The 14,765-nt window shown below is 45.8% G+C and overlaps 1 protein-coding gene across 1 annotated transcript; it reads left to right on the forward strand.

Moving 5' to 3' along the window:
* Positions 1 to 6,292: 6,292 nt before the first annotated feature.
* Positions 6,293 to 6,727, forward strand: LOC131219964 (uncharacterized). The gene has a single exon (XM_058214946.1). It carries the CDS (start codon positions 6,293 to 6,295, stop codon positions 6,725 to 6,727), a length of 435 nt encoding a protein of 144 aa, XP_058070929.1.
* The last annotated feature ends 8,038 nt before the right edge of the window (positions 6,728 to 14,765 follow it).

Here is a 14,765-nt window from a genome sequence, read left to right on the forward strand (position 1 = left end):
TACATTCTTTTGGACTTGTATATATATTTGACCTCTTTCATTTCAGTAGACTAGTTGTGATTGTGTTTCATGTTCCAAGAAATTTCATGTTGCGCATTTAAACCTGATTAAACGTAAACTAGTAAAAAAATCAATATAAGTGATACCCGGGAACTTGGGAGTTGAGTGTATGCACGACCCCTAATTTTCAGGGTGTTACAAGTTGGTATCGCAATGGTTTAGAATTAATTGGTCCGTGGGTCATGAACTCACTAACGCGTCCGCTGACTTAAGAGGAAACGCAATAAAAAAACACGAAAATGTTAAGAACCACCCCAGTCCCTGAACTGACAGTATTAAATCAAAGGTGGGACTTCCAAGATATTAGGGTTGGGTAGCGAGAGATAGTAGCGACACTACGAAACAGGTCCGAGAGACTTACAATACCTTAGCCCGATGATAGGAACGAACCAGAACTAAATGATTATACAGTCGAGACCATCGTCCAAGTCCAAATGAGCTAATACCAGGCCAAATTTGATAGTTCCGACCCATTCGAAGACTTAGAGGTGAACGAAAATTTACCAAAATTAGTAAAATGGTAGAAAAAATAGATTTTTACTGCCAACCGGGAGGAATGTCGTGAAACAACTAGGCTCATTGCGTAGATCGGTTTCTCCTACCCCAAAATCATATATGGCACGTCCATAGGGGCTTTACCCACACCCGGGAATGCCGAAAGGCATGCGGCCCTCCAGCAGACCGCATAGCCCCCGCCGATTCCGCGTGCCCTAGCGGATTGTGTCCAGCGGACCGCGTGGCCCTCACCGTGGCTCCTGTCGATAACCGCGTGGCCCCCCCGCCATTACTAGCGTGACCCCCCGCCGTTGCTCGCGTGGGCCCCCGCCAAAGGTCCAGTGGAGCGCGTGGCTCCCCCACCGGACAGCCGGTTGCTGGCTCATTTTGCAACCAAAATTTGGGTGGGGCCCAACTGTTTTGCATAATAAAGGGCTTTCCACCCTCCCTCTTTCTCATTACACTCAAACCATCCCCAAGAGAGGAAGCTCCTCCCCTCCAAACCTTAAAACTCACCTCACTCCCCAAACCTCAAACCAATCTCCTATCCACTCCATTCTTCCTAAATCATTCCCAACACCTCATCTATCTCACAAATCCCTCCATTCCCATTCCTCATCCCACTCCATCACTCTCAAAACCCATTCATAAAATCCACCACCAACTCCTTTCCCAAATTCCATCATCTTCTCCTTCACAAAACCCTCTCCCTCTCAAACTCTTAAAACCTATCTTCCAAATCATCACATTCCACAACCCACTTTCAAAACTCTTTCCAAACCTATTCCTAAAACCCAAACTTTAAACCCCATCCTCAAAACTCCTCTCAAATCCCTTTCAACTTCAAACCCCATTTTCAAAACCCCCTTTTCAAATTCATATCCAACCCACATTTCCCAATCAATTCTCAAATCCTTTCTCAAACCCTCTCCAATCTTCATCTACAAAACCACTTCAAAAATCCAACAACGACTTCCAATCCATTTTTTCCCAAACCCATTCTTAACCACTCCTTCAATACATTCTCAAATCATTTCCAAAAATATACTCCCCAAAATCCAATCGTAGACCCATTCTCAAGCCATTCTCAAAACCATCCCTAGGGACTTTCCTCCATCTTCTCCATTCCAGTGATTCTTTCCCTCATGGGGAAGAAGAGACCGACTCCCGCCGAGCTGGGACCGAGCCGAGAAAGACGTAGTAAGCAGAAGGTCGATCTAAAGGGGAAGTCGAGCTCAGAGGTCCGATCCAAGAGACGAAACGATTCCCAATTAGACGAAATGCCCGTTAAAGATTTGAAAATTTTCTGCATACGCCAAGTCGCATTTGAGGCCTCCGTGGAGGAGCATTTGCTAGGTAATAACTCTTTACTCAACCGACTTATGGAGAAAGATTGGGGTCTCATGTTTTATGGGGGTAAGCAAGCCGATGAGGGGCAGGCTAGGGCGTTCTACACTCGAATTAGAAACCCTCAATACGAGCCCCTGGGATTTGATATTATAGTTCGTGGCAAGAACATCCACTTAGGGGTTGAGGACTTTTTTGAAATTTTGGGAGTGCCATTGGGGGAGGTGCAAATTGATGAAAAGAATTTAGAATCGGGTCGAGCCCACGATGAACAGACTCACTTCTTGTGCGGCGCTGCCCAATGGACGTGGGATGTCAGCCTGTATGCGACAGCCCTGGCACCCGAATATTGGGTACTTCACCGCATGGCTACCTACAATGTATACCCGAGGTTGAAGAACCGCACCGAGTGCACCCGCTATATGGTGGGGTTCTTGTATCAAGTGGGTCGTGGAGCGGACGTATGCACCCCCAGCATAGTACACCAAATCGTGAAAGCCACAAAAGCGATACGGAAGGACGTAGCCCTTCCATATGGCCGCCTAGTCTGCTTTATAGCCTGACAATATGGGATAGGCGGATCGAACGGGGACCCCGTACCAACGAAAATCCTAGGCGATAAGATGTTAAACTTTATGGGATTGGGGCCCAAACAAGAACAGGCTCGCATTGAGAAGTTTGGGGATGTCGATGAGGAAGAAGAGGGAGATGACGAAGACGATGAAGGTAATGAAAGTGATGAGGGTGAGGAAGGAGCTGAAGATACTGAAGGGGCGAAGGAGATAGATGAAGAGCCGCTTACCATCCCAGATATACGCGAGCGCTTGGATACGCTCGATGTCAAGATAGCAGAGATCAAGGAGAACCAAGCCAAGCACCAAGTGAAGCAAGAGAAATGGAATAAGAAAATGTATCGGGCCATAAAGACCCTGATTTGCTGCAGCACGGGAGAAGAAGTACCCCCACCCTCGTCCGACTCAGAAGAGTAGTAGCTTAACTTTGCTGATAATTAGTAGTTTGTTTAAATTAGTTAAGTTTACTTCCATGTATTAAAGGTTGGATAAGACCTTTGCTTTGATTAGGTTGTCTTTCCCTTATATTTGAAGTAACTGGTGACACATGTAATCCATGCTATAGAATGTAAACGGCCATGCAAATGGCATTTTGAACTTAATATGAAAGTATGGAGTGTTGTGAAATTTTCCTTCTTACCTTAAGAATGCCTTATATGTGTAAATTGCTTATACTTATGAATAGGATCCATGAGCCTTGTATGTTTAAGTACAATCTTTCGGTTATAGTACTTAACCTCTTTAGGGACGTTCTTCCAGGAAATGCCTCCACGGGGAGAAGGTAGATATGTCCGCCTACCTTATGGCAGCCTAATCGACAAGGACCAACTTCCTGATGATCCACAAGGCCCCCAAGGGGCGACCGGTTCCCAAAACATGGTAGTACTACCTAGGAGGCGGTCCCAGATGCGCCGCCACCGCAAGCCACGGCACCCGCACTTCCCATCACGCCAGTTATGGACCAGATGGGCCAAATGTTGCTTCTCATGCAACAACAATAATAAATGATGGCCACTATGATGGGAACCATGGCCCATAACATGGGTGACAACGGCCGGATCAACCCGGCATGGTCGCCCCCGCAACCATCACAGACTACTTGTCTGAGCGATTTTAGAGGTCCAGGCCGCCTACGTTCGACGGCACCCACCGCCCCAAGGAAGCTGAGTATTGGCTCAAACAAGTTACTAAATTGCTCCGGCCTCTCCATTGTTCCAAAGTGGAGAGTGTCGAACTCCTCTCTTACCTCTTTGAGAAGGAGGCGGACCTATGGTGGGAGAGCGTTCTTAGGACCATTTTCGAGAACCACGTATGGATGTGGGAAGTGTTTGAGGGCCGCTTCAATAAAAAATACCTCCCTCAGATGTACCAGCACAAGAGGAAAAATGAATTTCTATGCCTCCAACAAGGAGGGATGACTATGGCGCAATACGAAAATCAGTTCACCGAATTATCGTGTCACGCTTCCCAGATAGTCGCTAACGAGGCGATTAAAATGAGGCGATTCATTGAGGGGTTGAGGAGTGACATTCGCTCGAAGATGTGTTGTGCTAGCATCAGGACATACATCGAGCTCATTGAGATGTTGATACGGGAGGAACAGGATAAGGAGCGAGTCTCACAGACTCGTTCATAGCTAGGGCCACGAAGTAGGGTGGAGGGACCGTCTTCTTCTTTCGCCGGGAAAATGTCACCCACGAATTCTCCACCTAGGCTAGCTGCTACACCGGCTCCTTCTACATGACCTACACAAATATGTAACTACTGTAGGAGGACATGTCACTCTGAGCCGTACTATTTTACGAGGATGAGGGACCTCGACTTCACGCCCCCACAGCGCATCAATAGACCCCCACAGCAGGCCTTGCAGATTCCTCCTCTTTGGACGATGGGGCCTAGCCAGTAGTTTCATCGCCCACCTCTACCTCAAGTTAGGCTACTACAATGGCCTATGCAGTAAGCTAGGGTCCATGCCTCAGCGGCAGAGGGCCAAGATGCAGTCCCCCCACTCCCATGGCCTTCGAGGTGACAACCCACATATAAGGTACTCCCATATTTCTTTTGGTGGACACCGGGTCCACTGCTTCTTTCATATTGCATGCAATCATCAAGCATCTAGGACTACGCCCTACCCCTTTTGTAGGGGTAAAGATCATTGCCACTACCGGTACTTATTCTGAAGTAACAAAGATATGTCGTGATTGCCCCATAGACTTAGGATGCAAGATGGTATTCATGGACTTGATAGTGACCAAGATCTTCCATTACGATGTCATCCTGGGCATGGGCTGGTTGACAGTGATGAAGGTAGAAATTGATTGTGAGATAATGACAATGAAAATATACGAGGGCGATGACATTCCCTTCACATTCCCAGTCTAGGTCAGCCACGAACGAAGAATTTTGTGTTATGCTTCATTGGAGGAAGGTTATGATGGACCCTCACTAACCTGCACTCTCATAGTCCAAGATTTCGTTGATGTATTCAAAGCCATACTCGGACTTCCTCCTCGACGTGAGATAGACTTCACGATCGATCTGACTTTGGATGCCTCACCCATTTCCTTGCCAACTTACCGCCTGGATCCATGTGAGATGAAAGAGCTAAGGTCTTAAATCGACAAATTGTTAGAATCAGGCTTTATTTGACCCAGCGTCTCGCCGTAGGGAGCCTCGGTCTTATTTGCGAAGAAGAAGGATGGCTTGTTACGGTTGTGTGTAGATTACAGGCGGTTGAACCAAGTAACGATTCGGAATAAATACCCGTTGCCCATAATTGACAATTTATTCGACCAACTAAGGGGTGCTCAATACTTCTCAAAAATCGATTTACAATCAGGGTACCATCAGCTACAAGTCAGGAACGAGGATATATAGAAAATGGTCTTCAGAACCTGCTTTGGCCATTATGAATTCCTAGTTATGTCGTTCGGGCTCACCAATGCTCCAGCGGTATTCATGGATCTCATGAATAGAGTCTTCAGACCGTTCTTATACAGATTTGTCATGGTATTCATTGATGACATATTGATTTATTCAAAGAGCCGTGAAGAACATGAAGGACATTTAAGAGCAGTCCTTGAGACCCTTAAGAAGAATCAACTATTTGCGCAATTTAAGAAATGTGACTTCTGGAAGGAGGAGGTTAAATTTCTGGGACATGTAGTGTTCAAGGAAGGAATATCTATGGATCTCGCCAAGGTGGCAGTCGTGCAAGATTGGAAGCAACCACAATCGATTATGGAAGTAAGAAGTTTCCTCGGTCTCGCTGGCCATTATCGAAGATTCATTAGGGACTTTTCAAAAATAGCCCGGCTGCTATCCCAGTTTACACGAAAAGACCTCAAATTTACCTGGAATGAGAAGGCAGAGGCGACCTTCCAAGAGTTGAAAGATAAACTGACATCAGCACCTGCTCTCATGTTACCTGAGCAGGGGGTCAAGTACACCGTCTATATTAACACCTCTCGTGTGGGCTTGGGTTGCGTACTCATGCAAAAAGATAGGGCAATTGCTTATACTCTCGACAGCTAAGGAAACATGAGGAGAACTACCCTACCCATGACCTCGAACTAGCGGCGGTAGTATTTGCGTTGAAGATATAGAGACACTATCTCTATGGTGAAGAATTTGAGCTCTTCTATGACCATAAGAGCCTCAAATATATCTTCACTCAATAGGATCTGAACATGAGACAGCGTCACTGGGTGAAGACGTTGAAGGACTTTAAGTTCGATGTCTCATATCACCCTGTCAAGGACAATTTGGTAGCGGACGCTTGAGCCTCAAAAGAACACTCGAATTTTATAGCCCCGCTGATGGTGAAAGAGTGGAACATGGTGGAATTTATACAGGACTTCGACATAAAGCTAACCATGGAGGAACCGTACGAAGTCATAAACCACATTCAGGTCCAACCCGTAATTTTCAGTAAAATCATTGAAGCCCAGGAGGGCGATGAATTATTTAAAAAGATGAAAGAAAGAGCAAAGAATGATGTGAAGTCCGAGTGGAGAGTTGGTACTGATGGGAGATTGCGGTATAGAGGCCGCCTTTATGTTCCAAACCTTCAAGGACTACAAAAAGAAGTTTTAAACGCCGCTCATAACTCCAAATTGGCGATGTATCCTGGTAGTACCAAGATGTACCAGGATCTGAGACGAAACTATTGGTGGGACAACATGAAGAAGGAAATAGCGGAGTATGTGTCCCAATGCCTCACTTATCAACAGGTCAAGGCCGAACATCGCTGATCATCGGGCCTTTTACAACCCATGCTCATAGCAGAATGGAAATGGGACTTTATATCTATGGATTTCATCTTCGGCTTGTCCAAGACTAGAAATGGGCATGACTCAATATGGGTGATTGTGGACCGGTTAACCAAATCAGCCCACTTCCTACCGATAAAGACTTCTAGCTCCGCTGATGATCTAGCTAAGCTATATATCAAAGAGATTGTACGCCTTCATGGCATCTCGTTGGAAATTGTGTCTGTCACACCTCGAACTCGGAAACCGGGCTCACAAAATTTTCGATCGCTGAATCCGGCGCCGACAGCTTCCGTAGAACCCCATTCTCGGCTCCCAGCGCCCATTCGCCAGATTCCGATCCTGGGATGCTACAAGGAAGATTTTCAACATCAGTTTGATTCGTAATAAGCATAACCAAAGGCATAACCCACAACAACAACCCAAAAACTCCATCACATTTCCACTATGATCAAAAAACTTTACAAGTACAATGAGCATAAAGGGAAATACAAGGATGATGAACAAAAACTCCAAAATGATCAGCCACGCGTCCAAGCCTCAGCGCTGCTGCGATCCAACGTCACTTGCAGGCAACGGTCGTGCATAAGCTTATAGAAAGCTTAGAGGGTGGTGAAAGTGTATGCTCAAGGTGGTAATGCAGTTATGCAGTATCAGAGTAATGCGGAACATGCTGATGAAGGCTAAGAATACCATAGCCGTACCAAGGCCATGCGATGCAAAGCATGAATGATGTCGGCCATACCAAGGCCATGCAATGCGAAATGCAACTCAAGCATACAAATCCTCATCTAAGTCCACATATCAATACAGTTCAAAATCTGGAATATCACCGGGGTCTAATATACTCCAAGCCAGATTGTCGCCCCATCGCGCGTAATAAGGTGAGTGAAAAAGACCTCATTATCCGCCTGCCAAAATCGGGCTCGGCTCGTCAATAGCGGACCCATTCCTCGAGCTGGTCAGACTCAGCCTAGCATTGCCCCCTACTCTCGGGCGGGTAAGGCCGCACCCCCTTCCAACCGACCACGACACAGTGGAAAGCGCAACCGTCTGGTAATCGGCACTCAGCGCTCATGCACCCACTCGGTCTAGACGTTGGAGCAACCTCCTGGTACCATAAGGGTTTAGGGACTTTCACCCAGGGATATCTATCGCACCCCATGTAGAACAGTATTTCCGGTATCCAATCCTGCCAACCACGATACGTCTGTGGAGGCTACGGCCCTGATGTCGCTAGGGCATACAGTAACCATATCACACAATGCGAATGCATGAATCACACTATCCAGTCATACAGCAATCCTGCGCATATCATGCGCTCATGTAGGGCAACACCCCCTGTACGGGAGCCCCTAAACAATCTGCCCGAAGGCATATGCGATGATCAGTCATTCCTCATATCAAGCATACGTATGATGCATATGGTCATGAATCATGGAACTAAACATGCTAAATAGGATGGATGATAATCATAACAAAGATGGGCCTAAACGGCCTACACATTACAAGTACGAGCCTAACAATGGGCCCTTGGGAAAGGCATAATGCGAGCATTTAACTAACACTATACTTGCAATGTGGACGTCAAACCAACATTGCTCCCAAGGCACGACTGTTACAAATATCATTACATAAATTATGTTCGGATTACACATTGCAATGGACCTTAGGTACATCCCATTGGGCTTTAAATACATCAAATGGGCCAAATCACATGGGCCTTATATTCATTAAGTGGGCCACATCAATGGGCCGCACTAATGGGCCTTATGTTCATTGCAATGGGCTATAACCCGTGGGCCTTAGAGTGCATCAAATGGGCCTACTCACACGGGCCTTATGTGTATCAAATGGGCCTCGCCAAATGGGGCCCCATATGTGCATCAAATGGGCCTCAACCCATAGGTCCTAATACATCTTAACGGGCCTTAACCCATGGGCCCCTAACACATCAAATGGGCCTCGACCCATGGGCCCTACATATAAATCAAAGTGGGCCTCAATCATGGGCCAAAAATAACTAAGATGGGCCTCCCACCACTATTATATTATATATATAATCTAATATATAATATATATATAGTACATAAAATATTATATACAATATAATATTATATATATATATACATATATATACACACACGCACGCACACACCCACACGCAGGCTCACACCCACTGTAAATATCACAGTGGGCTCCACATATCACAGTGGGCAACACCGTCCAGGCGGACGGTGGAAATGAAACACATACATCTATGTGGGCTCCATGTGGGGCCCACCACAATGTTTCTATGTCATCCAACCCGTTGATAAGGCCACATGGGCCTAGATGAAGGGTGAAAATAAATTTCACCCTGATCCAAAACTTCTGTGGGCCCAAAAAAAGGTTTCAAAGGTAGAGGTTCAATCCCGCTGATTCCTACGGTGTGGGCCGCCTGAGTCTTGGATCAGGCTGATTTTTGGGGTGGGCCCACGTCAGGGGGTGGCCCACACTATGAACGGTTTAGATGACATATAAACATCAAGGTGGGGCCCACGGCTACAGCCGTGGTGGTTGTACGTCCGCCATCCGCCCGCTGGGCGCTGGCGCGCAGGCAGCGCCTGCTGCCCTCTCTGACACAGTAACAACGCTGCTGTGTTACGATTTTTATTTTATTTTATTTCCGGTCCACATCCAAATAATCCACTCCGTCTAGTGGCCCTCCATGGCTCTAGACAAGCACAACAAGCCCAATATTGGGCATATTTCGGCGTATAGGCAATCAGAGAAGATTTCAATGGTGAAAACCGTCATTTGGTATGGTATGGCCCGCCAAGACCTCGGGTTGACACCATCTTTTGGTTCAACGCCTAAAAGAAGGTTGGGAACGGAATGGGCGGCGTGGATTGAAGACATGCATCAAGATGGAGCCTACACAAGTGGACCACCCCCTTTCACTTGAAACCAAGCTAATATTTGCATTTTTTTCAACAAAACGTCCAGCGTCCCTGGACGCTGGACCTTTGTAAACACATTAGAGGTGGGCCCTGCTTAGGTGGGCCACCTCATGGAGGATGGTGTGGATACTATGCACAAAGTGGGCCCCACTTGTAGATGGCTTGGGTAGGATGTATGTTTCAGGGTGGGATCCATCCAAGTGGGCCATACAAGCATGTTATGATCACACATAAAAAAATGAAATAGAGAGGGAGAGAGAGAGATAGAGAGAGAGAGAGTGGGACCTGCGTGATGGAGGGACCCCGGCACTATGGGCCCTCCCTTGCACTAAATCATACATTAAGTGGGTCTCATTACATGTGGGCCCATTAAAATTAAATCCCACGGTGGAGATTCCTTCTCCACTAAATTAGACGGTCTAGATGACCCTAAATATGCAAGAAAATAAACATCATGATGGGGTCCATGGAGAATGACCCCATCATGGAATGATCATGATGATCCAAGTGGGCCATTGGCCACATCTTAGGGTCCAAAGTGAGATCCAAACCATTGATCGGTTGGCCTCACTTGGCCCATCTTAAAAACATCAAAAACTACTCTAGCAAAACACCCACCACTTGATCTTCTTGCTCCCTTAGCTCCTTGTGCTTCCTTTTGATGGAGGAAGATGAGAAATGGATGGTTGAGATGAGAGATCTAAGGACGGAAAGGTGGGCCACACTTGCATTTTCTCACCATGGGAGGGCTTGGAGAGGTCTTACGTATGGGATTTTTGTTGCTTGGGAAAGTTGAAAATGAGAGAGAGACTTGTAAGGGAGAGAGAGAGAGGGAGTGATGAGTGATGGAGTGATGGATGGGAGAGAAAGGGATGGGAGTGTAAGAGACTTTTTGACTTTTTTGGCAAAAGTTGTAAGAGAGGTATGGGTGGTGTAAGAACTTTTTGACTTTGGGGGGTTTGCTTGGGAAAGGGTGAAAGGTGATGTGTACTTGACATGATGGGATTGATGGGATTGATGAGATTGATTGATTGATGTGACACCTTGTAGAGATTCTTTCAGAATTCGCACACGCAGCGTTTTCCTCGCACCTAACGCTGGCCCATATCTCTCAACCACGGTATCGCCTCGCCGCGCAAGTCGCGACATCGGAACCGCGACGACGACGCGGTCGCTAAGGTACAAGCCCTGAGTTGAGTCGACTCGGGTTGACGGCATGAGAATCCAAGTCGCGCGCAAATACCGGTTAAGGGTCGAAGGTTCCAAAATTCGACCGGGAAGACCGCGGAAGCCTATAGAACGGTATGGTCTAGGATACGGGGCTTACAGTGTCAGACTAGGACACTCGATTCACGTCGATCTTCTGGACCCGCATCCAATAAGCTATGGGAGTGAAGATGAAGTTTAGCACCGCCTTCCACCCGCAAATAGATAGGCAAACCGAGCGGGTGAATAAGATATTGGAAGACATGTTGTAGGCTTGTGTATTGGATTTTCAGGAGAGTTGGGAAGATTGGTTCCCATACATCGAGTTCGCCTACAACAACAGCTTCTAGGCTAGCATCGGTATGAAGCCTTACGAGGCTTTGTATGGACGTCCATGTCGAGCCCCACATTATTGGGAAGAAATTGGCGAGAAAAGCTTGCTGGAGCTGAATTTAGTGCAAATTACGACTAAGAAGATTGGAATTATCCGACGCCGCCTCTTGACGGCCCAAAGCAAACAAAAGAGTTATGCCGACACGAGGCGGAGGGACTTGGATTTCAAGCTGGGGACCATGTATTTCTCAGAATCTGCCCAATGGAGGGTGTTATACGCTTCAACAAGAAGGAAAAGCTCACGCCACGATTCATTGGGCCCTTCCAGATTTTGGACCGCGTAGGTACAATTACTTATCGCTTAGCCCTGCCTACGCCGCTCACTGGAGTGCACAACGTCTTCCATGTTTCAATGCTGAAGAAGTACGTCCCCGATCCTTCACACATCATCAAGTGGGAGCATGTAGAGCTTTTATAAAATGCCATATATATATTTTCCGACACACTCGAATACTGGATAGGAAGGAACAAGCCCTACGCAACAAGGTCATCCCATTAGTTAAGGTATAATGGACCCATCACGATAAAAAAGAGGCTACTTGGGAGACGAAAGCAAAAGTCTGGAAGCATTACCCAAGCCTGCTTCAGCAATACGAACAGGTACAAATTTTGAGGATAAAATTTATTTATAAGGGGGATAGATTGTAACGTCTTGTCCAACCAGAACAGTGTCTTGAGTCGTCCACGTAAGATTTGCCGTAGGACCATTCATTTAAACTACTCGTAGTGAGGTACCACAAGTAAATTAACCTAGGATTAGCCCATTAGTGTAGACCAGTCTGGTCATGATAGGACCAAATGGGGGCCATCAAGCTAGATAGCCCGTTTACACTTGGCAACAACCCGTGCAAGCCATACATCGGCCAAGGAAGGTCAGAAAAATCTAAAAAATTATGGAACCAAAGATCTCACTGGGCTTGTAGTCCATCGCGAACCACGGACTCAGTGGATACCCAGAAATTAATTATCCACGCTGTCCCAGCGGTGCTTGCCAAACGCAACTCACCCAAGACCAAAATTGAAATCTGACACGTGTAAATAAAACTAAGATACCAGGATTTTCAGCCGTTGGATCTCTTCTACAGTTACGGTGAAGGTCTAACGTATTTTTCTATGCCCGTCCACAAAATCTGGGACCCGATCGTGAAACGGTGACCGTTGATCGCAAATTAAAACCGTATGGCCTCCGTTTGCCTTCAAATTTTGCATAGCCCTTCATCAGGCCATGGAGCACCTATCCTATAAGTTTCATGGCCAAAGGGCCATTGGAACCACCCCATCAACCAGAATGGGCTCGTAAGGTCATTTAAAGATCGGAGCCGTGTGATAAAACTCCATATCCGATTGCCTTCAAATTTTGCATGGCCCCTCATCGGGCCATGAGTCACCTACACACCAAATTTGGTAGCTTAGGGGGTGATAGGGCTTCCCCAAAGCTAAAAGGGGCCCCCACAGGGCCATTGTGGGAATTTATTGAAGTTTAAGGCCAATTGACCCAAGTCTAGGAAATACCCAAGTCTAGGAAATAAAGCCCTAGCTTCTTCTCTCATAACTCCCACCATTACTACAACCACCAAGGAGAGTATTGAGAGCAAAGAGAGCAAAGAGAGAAGAAAGAGAGTGAAGGTGTGAGAGAAGGTGGACCGTATATCGAAGTGGGGCCCAAAGGAGTTCCATCTTGCAAACCTCTCCCTCTCCCTCAAGAAAACTCCCCATCTACAATCGAAAAAACCCCTCTCTACCAATTTGGTAGGTAAATCTCTCATCTTCTTGGAAGCCCCTCATATTGAGGGAGGATTTGCATGAGATTCTAACGTGCAAGTACATTGTCTTAGGATTCCGGCCAATCGACACCGAGTTTGGCACTTCTAGGTCATTTTCCAAGACCCTAACGATCCATATATGCGGACTATTATTCTTAGGTGGCCTAGCACCAATTTTAATATGAGTCTAATGATTTTGCTTGTTGGGTAATATATTTGGATAATCTAGAAAACTTAGACAAGACCTTACGCCTTAGATCCCCCTCAAATCAATGTGGAATAATGATGAGATGCTTGATGTTTCTTAACATGATTGGGTATGCAATTGATGATTGCATGTGCATTCCTTGCTCGAATCTTGTATGATGTTTCCTCATAACATGGTCAATGCTCTATCCTTTTGTGAATGTTTTTTTTTTGTATTAGGAGATATATGAAATGCTTGGCTTCCTCAATAACCCACACAACACACATGCACATTTATTTCATACAATTGTTAGCATTGCTTGTAGAAAAACCTAAATTTTATGTTGGGAAATATGTATGCATGATAGCACTTATGCTAGTTGATAGCCCTGATTGTTGACATGTTATGGATTACCATCAAAACTCTTGGGTTGGTCAGAAATCTGAGGCGAGAGACGGTGGTCTCGTTGGTAGGACTATTGTCACGCCCCAAACCCGGAAATGGGATTCATAGAAATCCCGATTGCCGAATCTGGTGCTGACAGCCTCCGTAGTACCCCATTCTCGGATCCTAGCGTTCACACGCCAGATTCCGATCCTGGGATCCTACAAGGAGGATTTTTTTTTTTGCCAATGTACATTTATCTCGTAATAAGCATAACCACAAGTATACCCAAATCATAAAGGCAACATCATCATCACATATCCACTAATATAATCATTTGAATACAATGCTGAAAGGGAAATACATAAATCGAAATCAAAGCTCCAGAATACAACTGCACACTCCAAGCTCAACGCTGCTGCAACCTAAAAACACCTGCACGCATCTATCATGCATAAGCTTATAGAAAGCTTAGAGGGTGGTGTAAGTGTGTGCACAAGGTAAGTGCCAAGTATTCGATACAATGCCATTATCATACAAACTGGAAGTACTGGTAATCCATAAACCGTACAATATCGGAATAAGCAAAGATACTAGCAAGATCATGAATTATCTGAGTAAACAGAAATGCTCACAAGATCATAGATCATACGATAACAGAGTAAGCGGAAATATGAACAAGTCCATGAGCCAATCGATATATACGCAATATATAACAGCTACGCAAACGAGGAGTCATAAAGAGCCAAATATCAAATGTAGAGGATGCAATACAATATACATTTCTGATGAGTAACACAAATAGCATCAGTAGTACCTAGACCATATAACCATATAAATGCAATTGGGTATATAATTCCTTATGTGTTCACAAACACGTCAGCCATATCTAAACCATATAAATGTAGAAACACAGTAACCCAAGATGTCGTATGCCGCGGATGTAATGCAATATGCGGTGCGGATGGAATGACCATACTGGAGTGTGAAGTCGGGATGGTAGTACGTAGTATCGCAGGCTATGGGGTCCATCACAAGAGACTTCTATCCAAACCAGTCCCATACCTAAATTTGGATAGTCAGACTCAATGTGGTAGACTCCTGATCTCAGGTTAGTCGCGCGCCCCAACCGAAATCCTGGCCAT

The sequence above is a fragment of the Magnolia sinica genome, chromosome 12 (assembly GCF_029962835.1).
Source record: "Magnolia sinica isolate HGM2019 chromosome 12, MsV1, whole genome shotgun sequence".
Classification (NCBI taxonomy): Eukaryota; Viridiplantae; Streptophyta; class Magnoliopsida; order Magnoliales; family Magnoliaceae; genus Magnolia; species Magnolia sinica.